The sequence below is a fragment of the Lycium ferocissimum genome, chromosome 10, assembly GCF_029784015.1.
Source record: "Lycium ferocissimum isolate CSIRO_LF1 chromosome 10, AGI_CSIRO_Lferr_CH_V1, whole genome shotgun sequence".
Classification (NCBI taxonomy): Eukaryota; Viridiplantae; Streptophyta; class Magnoliopsida; order Solanales; family Solanaceae; genus Lycium; species Lycium ferocissimum.
The window spans coordinates 49,166,153-49,179,454 of record NC_081351.1 but is presented as its reverse complement, the minus strand read 5'-3'; the positions used below and the strand labels follow the sequence as shown (position 1 = coordinate 49,179,454).

Sequence of the window (13,302 nt, the reverse complement as noted above, 5' to 3'; positions counted from 1 at the left end):
CTTATAATCTGGGCAACCCCTCTCGTCTATAGGTAGGGAAATCTTAACTCCTTTGTAATGTGTTTTATGAATATATGAAGTTCAAAGTTCGTTTTCTTCTTGGGCTTTTTTCTATTTCGCATAGTGCGACAGTGACACATCTTAGTTTTTAGTTATCTCCTTCAACCTCCGGTCCAAATATATTAGTGGCGTTGAACTGCAAAAGTCAAACTGATCAATACCAATGAAACAATGAAACGTTGGCAGTAAAGCTAATATCTACAAAGAAACGAAAAGCATCCAATTACTAGTTATGTTCATCAGCTCCAGTAACATTGATCAGAATGGAAATTGACCGTTGGGAAGAAAAAGGAGTGCACGAAAATTTTAATTTATTTTAAGATGGTGGATAAATTTTTGTCAACAATGTAAAAGTTACTTATTTCCTCCCGGATTTATTTAGGAATAAGTCCAAAACTATTGATGGATTTTCCCCAATAAAATTTTAAGCATCTACAATAGTCAATAAGTCTACCACTCTTAAAATTAGTAGCTTACTCTAAAAATATGGCGAGTGAACAAAAATTTGGATGGAGGTTATTTGTAGCTTCATACTTGTTATTTTATTGGTTTCTTAGTAAGACTAAACTCAAATTTTGTAACTTGACCCAACAAAAAATTTAAGCGTCCGCAGCAAGCTAAGTTCACCACTTCTAAAATTAATCAATTACACTAAAAAAGTTGCAGAGTGGACAACAATTTGAATAGAGGGAGTTTGTAGCTTCCCTATTTTCTGGTTTCTGAATTGACATGCATACTAAACTAATACTATTAATATCGACAAAAATAAGATAGAAATGTAATTTTATGCAATGCAGCTTCTAGGAACATCCCACCCCTATAAATATTCCAAAATCTGTTTAGAATATTTGGAATTGCTAACATTGTTTTGTTTGAAAGATGAAAAACAAAATTTAAACTTAGAATTACGCTGTAATTGGGAAAAAGACAAAGTTTACTACGTGACAAATTAGCGCGAGTAGAGAGAGCAAGGAAAAAAAGGAAAAAAAAAAAAAGGCATTTTATTTTCATTAAGGATGTGTAATTCTTAAAATGTAATAAACAAAGAAAAGAACTTGATGAAGGTAAGACTTAGAACAAGATAATTAATTTCTGAAGTGCCGAAGTTAATATTCGACAATGTCTCAATCAAGGGGATTTACCTTAGAAATACAGAAAGAAGAAAAATGTGGTTTCACAATACTGGTACTGGTGAAAACGCGTTAACAGACACAAAGGTGTGTGACAGTTTGTCTTTGACAGAAAAATTAAAGTTCAAAGATATTACCAAATCTATGAAAGCCATAAAATAGAGCAAGTTGATTTGTAAATTCTACCGGCCCTGATATTTAGGCCCAGTTTGAAAACGGGACATACACTCAACATTTTAAACAGTATTTTTCTTATGTACATAAAACCCCATAAATCGGAAAACTATCAAAACATTCTCAATTCTTATATAATCTTACCAAATGAGCAAATCATAATTTATAACAAAATTAGTACACTACTAGAAGGCCTTTCTAAAAAATGCAACATCAATTAATCAAACTTTAGCTCAATAAAATGAAAATTTAACATGAATAGTAATGTAACTACTCTTTAATATAATCTTCCCACATAAATTAAAGGTTGGTAGACATAAATAAAGGTTGGTGGAAGTTAATGAGATTGGTAAATGATTGATGGGGGTAATTGTTAAAAATATCTACCGTTAAAAATATCTACCAACTTATGGATTTTTTTTTACAAAATATAAACTTATGGGTTAAATTTTATATTTAAAATAGTTGAAACCATGGTTTCAAACCCCATGATGTTTCAAACCATGATCGAAAACGTATGTCCAACTGTTGCTCAAAACCATGGTTTCAAACCATGATTTGAAAATTGATGGCCAAACGCCTACTTAATCTGTGTTCCAATTAATCACTATGAAAATTGTTTTATGATTTTGCATCCTCGGTATCAATTCAAAAATATTACTCCGATCCCTCCGTCTCAATTTATGTGGCACCTTTCAGATTTCGAGAGGTTCAAATAAGTCTGTCTTGACTGTAATTTTTTTATATGCTCCTCTTTTAAATATTTTGAATTTTAATTATTGTGACTTATAGTACTTTTTACTTAGTTCCGAATATGTAAATTTTATTTCACAAAACTTAAAAGATTTCGTGCCCAAATTCATAATCAAAATTAAACGGTTTGACTCTTGAAATCCAAACTATGTTATATAAATTGGGACAGAGGGAGTATCAAATAAATGAAAGCCAGTAAAATAGAGCAAGTTGATATGTAAATTCTACCTGCCCTTGTATTAAACTTAGGAAACGTCCAAATCTATTATAGGCAGTTAAATTAAATAAGCAAGTTGCCTGGTAGTAATCTTAGGCAAATCATATTTAATCTGTGTAACAATTAAGCACTACGAAAAATACATTAAGGTTTTACTTCCTCTGCGTCAATTCATATACATTTTTTAAGTATTTGTTTTCAATATTTTTGAAGGCAAATATCGAAGATATTTTCAACTAATTATTGGGAGGGAAACTTTTTCTTTTTTTGCAAGATTTTAAAAAATCAGGAACGAGGAAATGTTCGTTTGTCTTCAAAGACGAAATTATCACGTTCTGAATGGTTGTTAAACTTGTTTTAGAAAATCCAAAAGTGAACAAATATTAATTTGGGAGAAAACAAACATATTTTATCCAAATAATTTCCACTTTTTTAGCAATGATAGTGTTATGTGATAGTGATTGGGAATTAGTGAGACATGAGACTGGAGCTTGAATATAGAACTGAAAAACATAATGATAATGTGTTAATCAAGAGATTTAATCGGTTATGCAATAGAATTTATGGCTAACCTATGCACTTTTAAGTAATAAATCAATTCATTGTCTCAAATAATTCCATCATGAAGAACAATTCAATTGAATCATGCAAGTCAAAATCTAATGAAAAACAAACAATATGGTAAAACAAATATTTTCCATCATATTTTATTGCACTTGGAGTACACAATAAATGATACAGCATATGACACACTTGTATAAAAGAATATATCTATAACAGGAATTTTCTAGGAACTCACATGGGAGAGTCCAGAAAATATGATTTCTCTCTCTGTATGTCCCTATATTTTCCTTTTTCCTAATAATAAATGTAAATATAATTAGTCCCTATCAGTGATGTTCAAGAAAAAATTACTTGACATCACCCATAAAAAATTCCCTTTTTTTTTCCTTTTTTTCTTTTAAAGAATAATTAACAAATATGGTTAATAATGAAACTGAGATCTTCTTTTTCTTCATGATCAGCAAAAACTCCATAAAGGGATATCAGCGGATAATCCTTCTTCATAATAAACATCCTCCATTGAAGGCGGATCAAAGAAAACTGTACCGTGTAGCATGTCATTGTACTTTGGTGAATCAAAGTTGTACCATTGTTCAATCATTGACACAGCTGTTATCTCTTCTTGTTCAAAGGTGGTGGTGGTAGTAGTAGTATAATCATTTGGTAATAAACAAACATCATCAAACTGATCTGCATGACTCAATGGTGAAGAAGAATATGAAGATGAAAGTGGCGGAGATGAGGATGCAGATAAAATAGGGTTACTGTCATCATATGATGACACTAATCCTATATTTTCGCTGCCTTCAGTGGCGGCGGCAGCAGCAGCAGCGACACGTTGGATGGCTTTAGGGTTTAGGGTTGTGGAAGTGTGATCAATGTGGTGATAAAAGGAAGAGTTGAATGGGAAGTTGAGATTAGGAGAAGCAGAAGGGCCTTTTAAGCATAAAAGTGCAGCATCATAAGCTTTAGCAGCAGCTTCAGGGGTAGAATATGAACCTAACCAGATTCTTGTTTTCTGATTTGGTGCTCTTATTTCTGATACCCATGATCCCCAGCTTCTCATTCTTACTCCCTTGTACTTGTTCTTCTTCATCTTCATGTTGTTGTTGTTGTTGCTGCTTGAAGTTGATGAAGATGATGACAATGCCATTAATGTCTTGTTTGATTCTGATGATAGAGTTTTTTGCTCTGTTTTCACCATTGGCTGGATCTTGAACACAACACTGAAATAGAGATTGATTGAGTGTAGTTTCTTTTTCTTCTTGTGTTGTTTGCTTCTTTTTTTCTTGGCTAGTCTTTTTGTGTTTGTGTTGAGGTGGATATTGATGAAGTGATGTTGAAGTTAAAGGAGAGGATGATTATTTATAGATGGTGGGGTTGGGTGTGCGCTAATCTGAGTTGAGGGGGGTGGGAGTGGAGGGGGTGTGGGGTTTGAAGTGAGGAAATCCCTTTAGTCAAGAGAGTAATGTCTACATGTAAACATCAAGAGTGGAAGACAGATATTATCCAGTACTTTAATCCAATGCAGAACTTGGATAAATGTCCTTTTATTCTCCATCTAAATGACAATATTGTCCTTAGCTTGATAAACTAATGTAAGATTGATTTTGCAAATACATCCTCCATTCACTTTTTACTTGTTCATAATGGACTTTTCATGCCCCTTAAAAAATAATAAATGATGTGTTTATTTTGCCACAATATTCATATTAATGATGTATAGTTTTAATGAACTTAAAAAATGATTTGGGGAATAAGTAGTTAATATTAAGGGTAAAACAGAAAAAATAAAATTGCCTTTCTCTTGATATGCTAAAGTTAACAAGTAAAAGTAAATTTATTTTTAGTATAGTGAACGAAGGAAGTATATTTTATAAAATTTGGATAAGTGTCCTTTCTCCACGACATTTAAGGTTCTTAGCATTAAATTCATCGTAATCTAAAATTATAAATTGTACCTACTATCTATTGTAATTTATGTGGACCTTTTCATACAAGTTATGCTCTGCATCAGAATTATTCAGTATAGATGAATCCGATGTCACAACGCTAGCTACATCCGCCTCTACATAGTAGGCATTTAGACATGATCGAATTGATCGATAATTGAAAAAAGTATATTTAATATTAGGATGAAAAATGGATTTTTGATAGTTGAAGTTGTATTTGGACGTGAAAATACAATTGAAGTTTGAATAAATTTTGAGAAACTCTTAAACATGTTTTTTTTTAACTTCAAATGCCATATCCCAAGTTTAATGTTGAAATAATAGGTACAATTTGACAAACGATCACCTATTTGAGATAATCTTCAAAAATTTTACCAAATATATGTTCTATTCTATAAGCAAAAACAGTCACACCAGCTCCTTAGCTCTGTCCTACATTTAATTACTCCAGTATCAACTTTTTTGATTTAGCAGAATATTCAAAACAATTTTTTTTCACGTATTGAGACTATGTCAATCTATCAAATATGCTCCTGTCCCATCCTAGAGACAATTTGTTTTACTTTTCTAGAGAACATTTAATGCTAAAAACGATGAAATTATTACCCTAGTTTTTTTTTTCTTCATCTAGATGCCTTTATAGAGCTTCTTGACTTGGAAAAACAATTAGCAAAAAAATAAAATTAGAAAGAGAAGTTTCCAAAATTTTCCAGAAAGGTATCACGAGAGAGTGTTTGAGGAGGAGATAAAAGGCAAACCTTGATAGTCTGGAAAACCATATGCACTATTTGCAGACCAGCAAGGATCCTCAAAAGAACTACGCGCCTATCTTTTCTGGACTACTTGACTTGAACCACAAGTTATCTTATTGACATCAACAAAGTGATTTCTGATTTCTATTTTTCTAATCTATTTTCCTGTTTATACTTTATTTAATAGTAGGAACGCACTATTTACAAAAGGAAACTGTATTTAATTATTTCGTCACATTAATTGGGTTGAGCACTTATGTTATTTTTGAAAATGAGATCACAATATGAGGATAGTGCATAGCACTATGGCTGACATGAAATGATTTTGTTACTTTTATCTTATCATTTATCAACAACCTTCCTATCTTAAACAGTATTTTCACACTTCAAAAATCAAATTATGTTTAGCCTTTTAGTCTATTTCGTCTGAAATTTAACTGTTTGGGAACTAATTCAACAAAAACATAGAAATTAATAGTATATCAATAAGAACTAAAAATTATTCCTTTTAATTAGGGGCAAAAATGTCATTGCAACAGCATTATTATGAAAATGACATGTCTTAAACAAGATCTCTCGTCATCATATCTTGCATCTATATATTCTGTGCATATAATAATTCAGTGTTAGAGAGAGAGAGAAACATAGGATTCTGTCATTTGCAGCTTCCAGGATTCTGCAGCAAGGAAGTGTACTCAGAAAGAGAAGAGAGGGGCTTAGGAATATAATATGCTTGCATAAATATAATTTCACTTGTACCCTTTGACAATTTCCCTTGTATAGCAACTAGTAGTAGCAAAACTTTCTCAATATCCAGGTGGCCAACGAAAAATGTGAACGCATTATATTTCATTGTAATATATTCCCTTTATTTTACTCCTCCGTTTCAATTTACGTGATACTTTTCGCTTGCCGATATTTAAATTGCATGAATTTTGATCAACAATTTAATTTTTTTCTCCACCCAATTGATATGAGAAACGTTGCAACTTATAATACTTTTCATGTAGTTTTCAAATATATAAATTTTAATCTTAAGTATTGAGTTAATTAACTTAATCTAATTTAGCTTCAAACTTTTAATCAAAAAGACTTTCGAAAAGCGAAAAGTTATCACATAAATTGGGACAGATGCAGTATTTATATGTCTTAATTTGCTGATCATATATTTTTAGTCTGTGTGAATTTTTTTCATGAATAATTAGTACTCTCATATTTTTCTTAAAATAAAGGGAGGTTTACTGTAACTTCCAATAGCATAATGGGTATTGTGCAATTATTTAAAACATAAGGTGCTATGGGATAATTATCTCATAATTTTTATAAGCTCTATTAAAAAAATATAAAATTGATAAAGAGAGAAAGAAGCTGCTAGCTAGTAGTAAGAAGGGCAAAACTAAAGACGCGCAATAGAACAGTAAGATTTAACATGTAGGATAAGTGCTTTATTTGTGAGTAGGAAAACAGCTGTTTCTCCTCTGTCTTGCTGAGGCCTAGCTCTCTAATCTCAAAAACGCGTTTTTTTTACTCTCTTGTATTTTTCTTTATTATATCTATCAAAATCAGTCCTGAGAAGAGAGGAATAACATACTCTATCTGTCCAAATGTAAAGAGTAAATAAATTAGTACAAACAAATGCAACGGTTTCATGGGCTAAAATCTTAAAACCTCTTACGCATGCATCATTTGACTTTTCATTTTTCTATCCACGATCAAGCGCACACAAGAATGCAACATGATAAATAACTAAAAAAATCACATCTCTAAGTAGTAATTTTTATCCCATTGTTGTTATGTGAAACCAAAAGAAATAACCCTGGTTGAGATTTGAAACGTACTCCACAATATTTTTCATTTAATTGGAGAAGGTTAATGGAAAGAAATTCACTCAAGATGTTCTTTTTTTTAGTTCACACAAGATTGGAGGTAATAATTACTTACAAGATTATGTTATACATTTTTCAAAAAATAAAGATGAATATGGGAAGTTTCATAAAGATTTAACATTAACGCGTCATACTTTATAAAGCTTAGAACTGCGCATTTCATGTTTCCCACTAAAAAAAAGGCTATTGCATTTTAAAACCTACCACCTTGAAGCAAGAAAGGATGAAAAATGAAAATATGGATTATAGTTAAGTTAATTACTCCTTTGATTTTTGTCGTTGACAATTTAATTTACTTATTTGAGCAAATTTCACACGAGTAGCTGTTTTTGGAAACAAGGGTAGGGTAGATACCCAAAGTTGTATATTATCGAGAGAATCAATAAATGTGATTCGTAGGACTTTGGTACGGCAGGACACCCTAACTGTCCCCTTTTCACTTTGGAAAGGGCAAGGGGTCTCTGCAGGCACATGACTCTCTTTGACATTATATTGCTATTTTCAGGAGCTTTGGCTTACTGTCCTTTTCCCATGTGGGCCACGCTTTCATATTTAGGAGTTCACATTAGGATTTGTTCTCTTAGTCTTATGTCATGTACACCTTTTTTTTCCTTCATTTGAATACAGTGCTCCTTTTTCGATTATCTTTTCCCCCTTTTCATTTCACATGACTCCTCCTTTGTCATTTGTTCTTTTTAATTTGTTTAACGAGATTTCACATGCATTTTTTTTTTTGAAAGGATAAGTTTCGAACTCAATTTACTTAATCAAAAGATTGACGCGCAAAGTGTTGTAGCAATCTTGTGAGCATCTCTTATTGCTTAAGTCACTTGAGTGAAAACCTCTAAAAATGTCATAAATGACCGAGTCAACTTGCCAGTATACTCAAAATTTTTTAGGTCATTTACAAAAATTAAACCAGTGGTAGGTACTTTGATATAAGGTAAATTTATCTGCACCAAACGCGATCGTTACCACTCATACCATCTTTTGGGTGTAATGGGATGTATCGACCAGCAACCAAACGACCACTTAGTCTTATGTCATGTACACCTTTTTTTTTTATTAACCAACATGACTCCTCCTTTGTCATTTGTTCTTTTTAATTTGTTTAACGAGATTTCAATGCATTTTTTTTTTTTGAAAGGTTTTTCCTTTCAAAAGATTGACGCGCAAAGTGTTGTAGCAATCTTGTGAACATCTCTTATTGCTTAAGTCACTTGAGTGAAAACCTCTAAAAAGTGAAAACCTCTAAAAATGTCCAAAAAGAAAAAAAAAAAAAAACACATGAATTAGTAGGGTAAGTGGATACCCTAACTAAATAATTATAGAAAACAAAAACAACTGGAAAATTTGTTTCATGCCAAAATCAATTATTTAATTTTAAAATCGAAATCACAACTCCCGTAGGAGAGAAAGGAACCACAAATCAAACCCAAAAATCAAAAGGCCACAAAGTAAACTCCTGGTATAGAGGCCTCACACACATCAATGCATGCAGCGACTCTCTCTAGATCTTTGGCTCTGTATAGTAGGAAGTGCATTGTCCATCATCGTAGAATTAATTTCTCTATTTTGCCTGTAGACGTAAGCATATCCGGCAAAAAAATTCGCAAGTCTTGTGTACATCTTTTTTCATCTATATGTATATATTGTGTTTTCAATTATATACATGTTACGACATATTGAGCATTAGTCATAACAGCAACACCTGACGAAACTACATACGATAGCAAGAAATCATCCCTTAACTGAGTTTTTTTTGAAAGGATCATACCTAAGTGCCAGGATGTGTGAAGAATATCCTAATTTGGGTAATTTTCATAATTAGTACTCCTATCTTCTATAAAGCTCTTTAATTCACAATATTTATCCCAGCTAAATTAATTACGTCAGGTGACAATAAACTAATTACACCATTTATCCGTTCTTCAAAATCTATTATTAGAAAATAAAAGGGGAAAATCCCTTAAACTTAGCCTTCAATATGGAGATGCATCTCTGTTAAATCTGGACCAAAAATAAAGGGAAGAATCCAACATAGCAAAATCGAACTTATTGTTAAAATTATAAGTAAGCTGGTCTTACATAGAATTAAAGTATGCTAGTGTTGAAACCTAATCTAGTACATATAACAACACAAAACAAAATTATTTGAATATACTATAAGTACTACTCCATTAAGGAATGTTACAAGTTTAAACTTAATATGATACCAGCATATACTAAAATAAATTAAATAGAATATACTTTTTAAATATGTTAATATTCCAATTAAAAATTAACAATCTACCAACATTTTTTAATAGAATAAAATGGAATGTGCTATTCAAGTATGATATCATACTAACATACTTTAGTATACTGAATTATGTAATATACTGATAATGTACCAATTAGATATTGTATGCCATCTAAAAATTAGTATACAAATTAATGTAGATTGTATATTGTAATCAGTAAGCAATATAATGTTATCAATGTAGTTTGTGTACTATAATCAGTAAACAGCATATCATTTAACACTTCTTTACCGTCAAATAATAACAGTATAGTTGTATAACACTCCAACCGGGGAAAGCTTGAAAAGAACGGGAGAATTCCAGAAATTCTTTTCGCCAACCTTGGAATCGAAAGTGATTAGGCAATTTGGTAATTAGTGAAAGCATTGAATCAAACAGTTTAGACTTTAGATATGAACAGCTTTTGGTCAATTACGTGGTTGTGCTTCTGCCTTCTTTTGACATGCATGACACATTACTTTAGCTTTATCAAAATTATCATACTTGTTTAATTTGTTGATGATGCACTCTCAAATTGGCAACGTGATATCTCCATAGCTTCAATGTTTTACATTCAATTATTATAGCACTACTCACTGAATATATAATTCTAATTCATGCATTGAACTTTATTGAGGACAATCATACTACCATCTAAATTTTAGCTCCAGTATAAAATGGTGAACTACACATGTCTAAATTTCAAAAAAGAAAGATCCAAATTAAATTTACCCCTCAACATTTGATTATAATTTAAAATTTTCTTTATGTTGGAGTTTTGTAACGGGTCAAGGTAAAAACCAGAACTATTTCCTAGTAACGTGGTAAAGTTAGACAAAAAGTCTAATGGTAGTATAATTATTCAACATCGAATAGTTCATGAATAGATTTAACCTTTTTCACTTCTAGAAATAAATCGGATCTCTCTTCAACTTAATTGTACTGTCATCGTGATTCCTTTTTTCCAAATCATTTTTCTTAATTATGGATCCATTTTTGCATTTTCCTATGAACATGCCTATGAAGAACAATGTCGGGTCAAATCCGTACAAAACCTCTTCTCCATCCTTTCTCCTTCCTCCCAGACAAAGTTATATGAATATTAATTATTTCCAAAGGGAATCATTTCATTTCCTTAAAGATCTCTTCCAATCAGGAAATAGAACACTATTTTAGAAATTTTAATGAATTGCAAACACGGTTCCTTTGTTATGTTATCTGGTGGCTAACGGAATAATTCGTGTTAATTAATTAATTAATTCTGGTCCTTATTTCCAGTAATGATTATGGTACAAAGCAACCTCCACATGTGCGTAAGAGAAAAAAAGAAAACCCTCACATGTTCCTCCCACACGTAATTATTTGTTGATTGTGCCTGTTTTAGTTTCTTATTGTAGAAGTTTAATGAAAATTTCTTTTGATATATTTTTCTTGTTGCCCTTGGTTGCTCGTAGACTTGAGCGTCGAGCCAAGTGAGCTGAGCCTGAGCTTGAATCTGCTCAATCGAGCTAATAGGCATTGAGCTCGGCCAAGCGTTTATTTATCGTAACAGGTCTAGCCAACCAAACTAAGCTATGTGTTACTATAGTACAATCAAATCTATATCCAAGCCCGATCAACTCTTAAACGTTTTATTTCGCGCAACACTATATTTTTAAGAAAAATTAAATAATAATAATAATAATAATAATAAGCTGATTGATTAATAATAATAATAATAGTTTATATTAAAAATTGAATTCGGGTGTGATTGAATTATACCAATTGCCAGCTTAAATAAAATAATAACATAATTTAAAAAATAAATAAATCAAAGTATGTACCACATGACCATAATAATTTAAATTCTTAAATTAAGATTTTAAATTACATTTTGAATTACCAAAAAAAATTCATATGTCATAATGTATTTGCTCCAAATTGAAAGTTTAACTATATCACCTGGAGTACAAAATTGCATTTAGCCATTAATAATTTTCATTGTGACAAAAACATGAATTGATTACTAAAATGACATCAAAATTTAAGTTAATAACTAATTTACTTTATACTTAAGTCTAAGAGATGAATTTAAATTTAAATTGCATTACTTAACTTAGTAGGCGTTTGGCCATGAAAACCAAATATTTTTTCACTTTATTTGGAATTTTGAAGTTGGAGTTGAAGACGGAGTTGTGTTTTGTTATAGTTTTTTCAAAGAATATTTAGTTGTTTGAATGTACAGAATGTGAAAAAAAAAAAAGTGAAAACAGATTTTTGAGTGTTTTTTTTTAAATATGAAGTTGTATTTCAAATTTCACGGCCAAACGTTGATTTTCAAATAAAGTAAAAAAAAAATCAGGAAAAAAGTGAAAAATTCTCATGGCCGGGTCCTTAGTAAACAGAGCGTACGTCAGTTCCAGCCAAGCAAAAATTTGATTGATATTTGACCTAACTGAGTCAAAACGAACCAAGTTTTGATTAGTATCTAGCGAGCCGAAATCTTTCTAAAACTAATAATTGAGCTAACATAGTCGAGCTCGGCTCAGTGCCCAAGCCAACTTGTTGCCGCTTATAATTTATAAACTTAAATTGAGCTTCATAACTGTAATGGTAATTAGTTTAGTTTATATCCATCTTGGATCAACTATCTACGTCATTTGCAAGAAATCTGGAAAAAATTATTGACCAATTGGTTAATCATTCTACGTACTTGAATTTCTCAGTGCCTAACCGACCAAGGAAAAATGTTAAGAGGCAGTCAGTTTCTAAATTCAAAGTTTAGAAACAAGTTGGAAAGGAAAAATGTGAATTACACTAATACCTCCTTAATTTAGGGATCTTTCGAGAAATTTGCAAGGCCTAGCTAGAGAATTACATTATTTAAAAGGTGCTTCGACAATAAGCCTTGTACTGAAAATTTGTATGACTATTTTATGAAGTGGTTGGTTTAATGTATAACTACACTGTGGGACAATTTTAGAAATGATTGACAAAATAGCTTAACAAAAAAAAAATTCGACACAGATTTGACAGTTGCCAAATTGCCTTTTGAAACAGTGATTATATACCCATAATAATTTTAGTATGTCATTCTTTTGATTTTGTATTTACCAAAATATTTGACAATATTCCGTCATATTAAGGTTGCGTACACACCACCTTCCAGATCCCACTTGTGAGATTACATCGGATATATATGTTGTTGTATTCCATCATAATATCATTTTGAGCACCTTTTAAATTTCAATTCTTTTATTTAAATCAAATTTACTTTTGATGTAAAGTGTTTCTTAAACCAAATAACTTTGTGCTACCACTTGATATACAAATCAATTTAAGCTTTTAAATTTTGCGTCTAATCAAATAATGTCACGTGAAATAAGTAGTTTGGCTTATTTCAATTTCATCATAAAAGCTCGCCTAAAATAATAATAATTGATTCACCATATAAGAAAAGATAGCCATCGCATAACTAATACAACATTTGATTTGCGGTATTAAATGATAGATGCATTAAATTTTGTGGAAATTGATGTATTATTTATGCTAG

At 31.1% G+C, this 13,302-nt stretch overlaps 1 protein-coding gene across 1 annotated transcript; it reads right to left on the bottom strand.

Moving 5' to 3' along the window:
- Nucleotides 1–3,013: 3,013 nt before the first annotated feature.
- On the bottom strand, nucleotides 3,014–4,251 carry LOC132035563 (ethylene-responsive transcription factor ERF014). The gene has a single exon (XM_059425862.1). The coding sequence runs from the start codon at nucleotides 4,100–4,102 to the stop codon at nucleotides 3,356–3,358; it is 747 nt and encodes a 248-aa protein (XP_059281845.1). The 5' UTR covers nucleotides 4,103–4,251; the 3' UTR covers nucleotides 3,014–3,355.
- Nucleotides 4,252–13,302: the final 9,051 nt, after the last annotated feature.

Excerpts from the sequence above, each read along its gene's own strand:
- LOC132035563 (XM_059425862.1), bottom strand. The coding sequence starts at position 4,102 with ATGGTGAAAACAGAGCAAAAAACTCTATCATCAGAATCAAACAAGACA.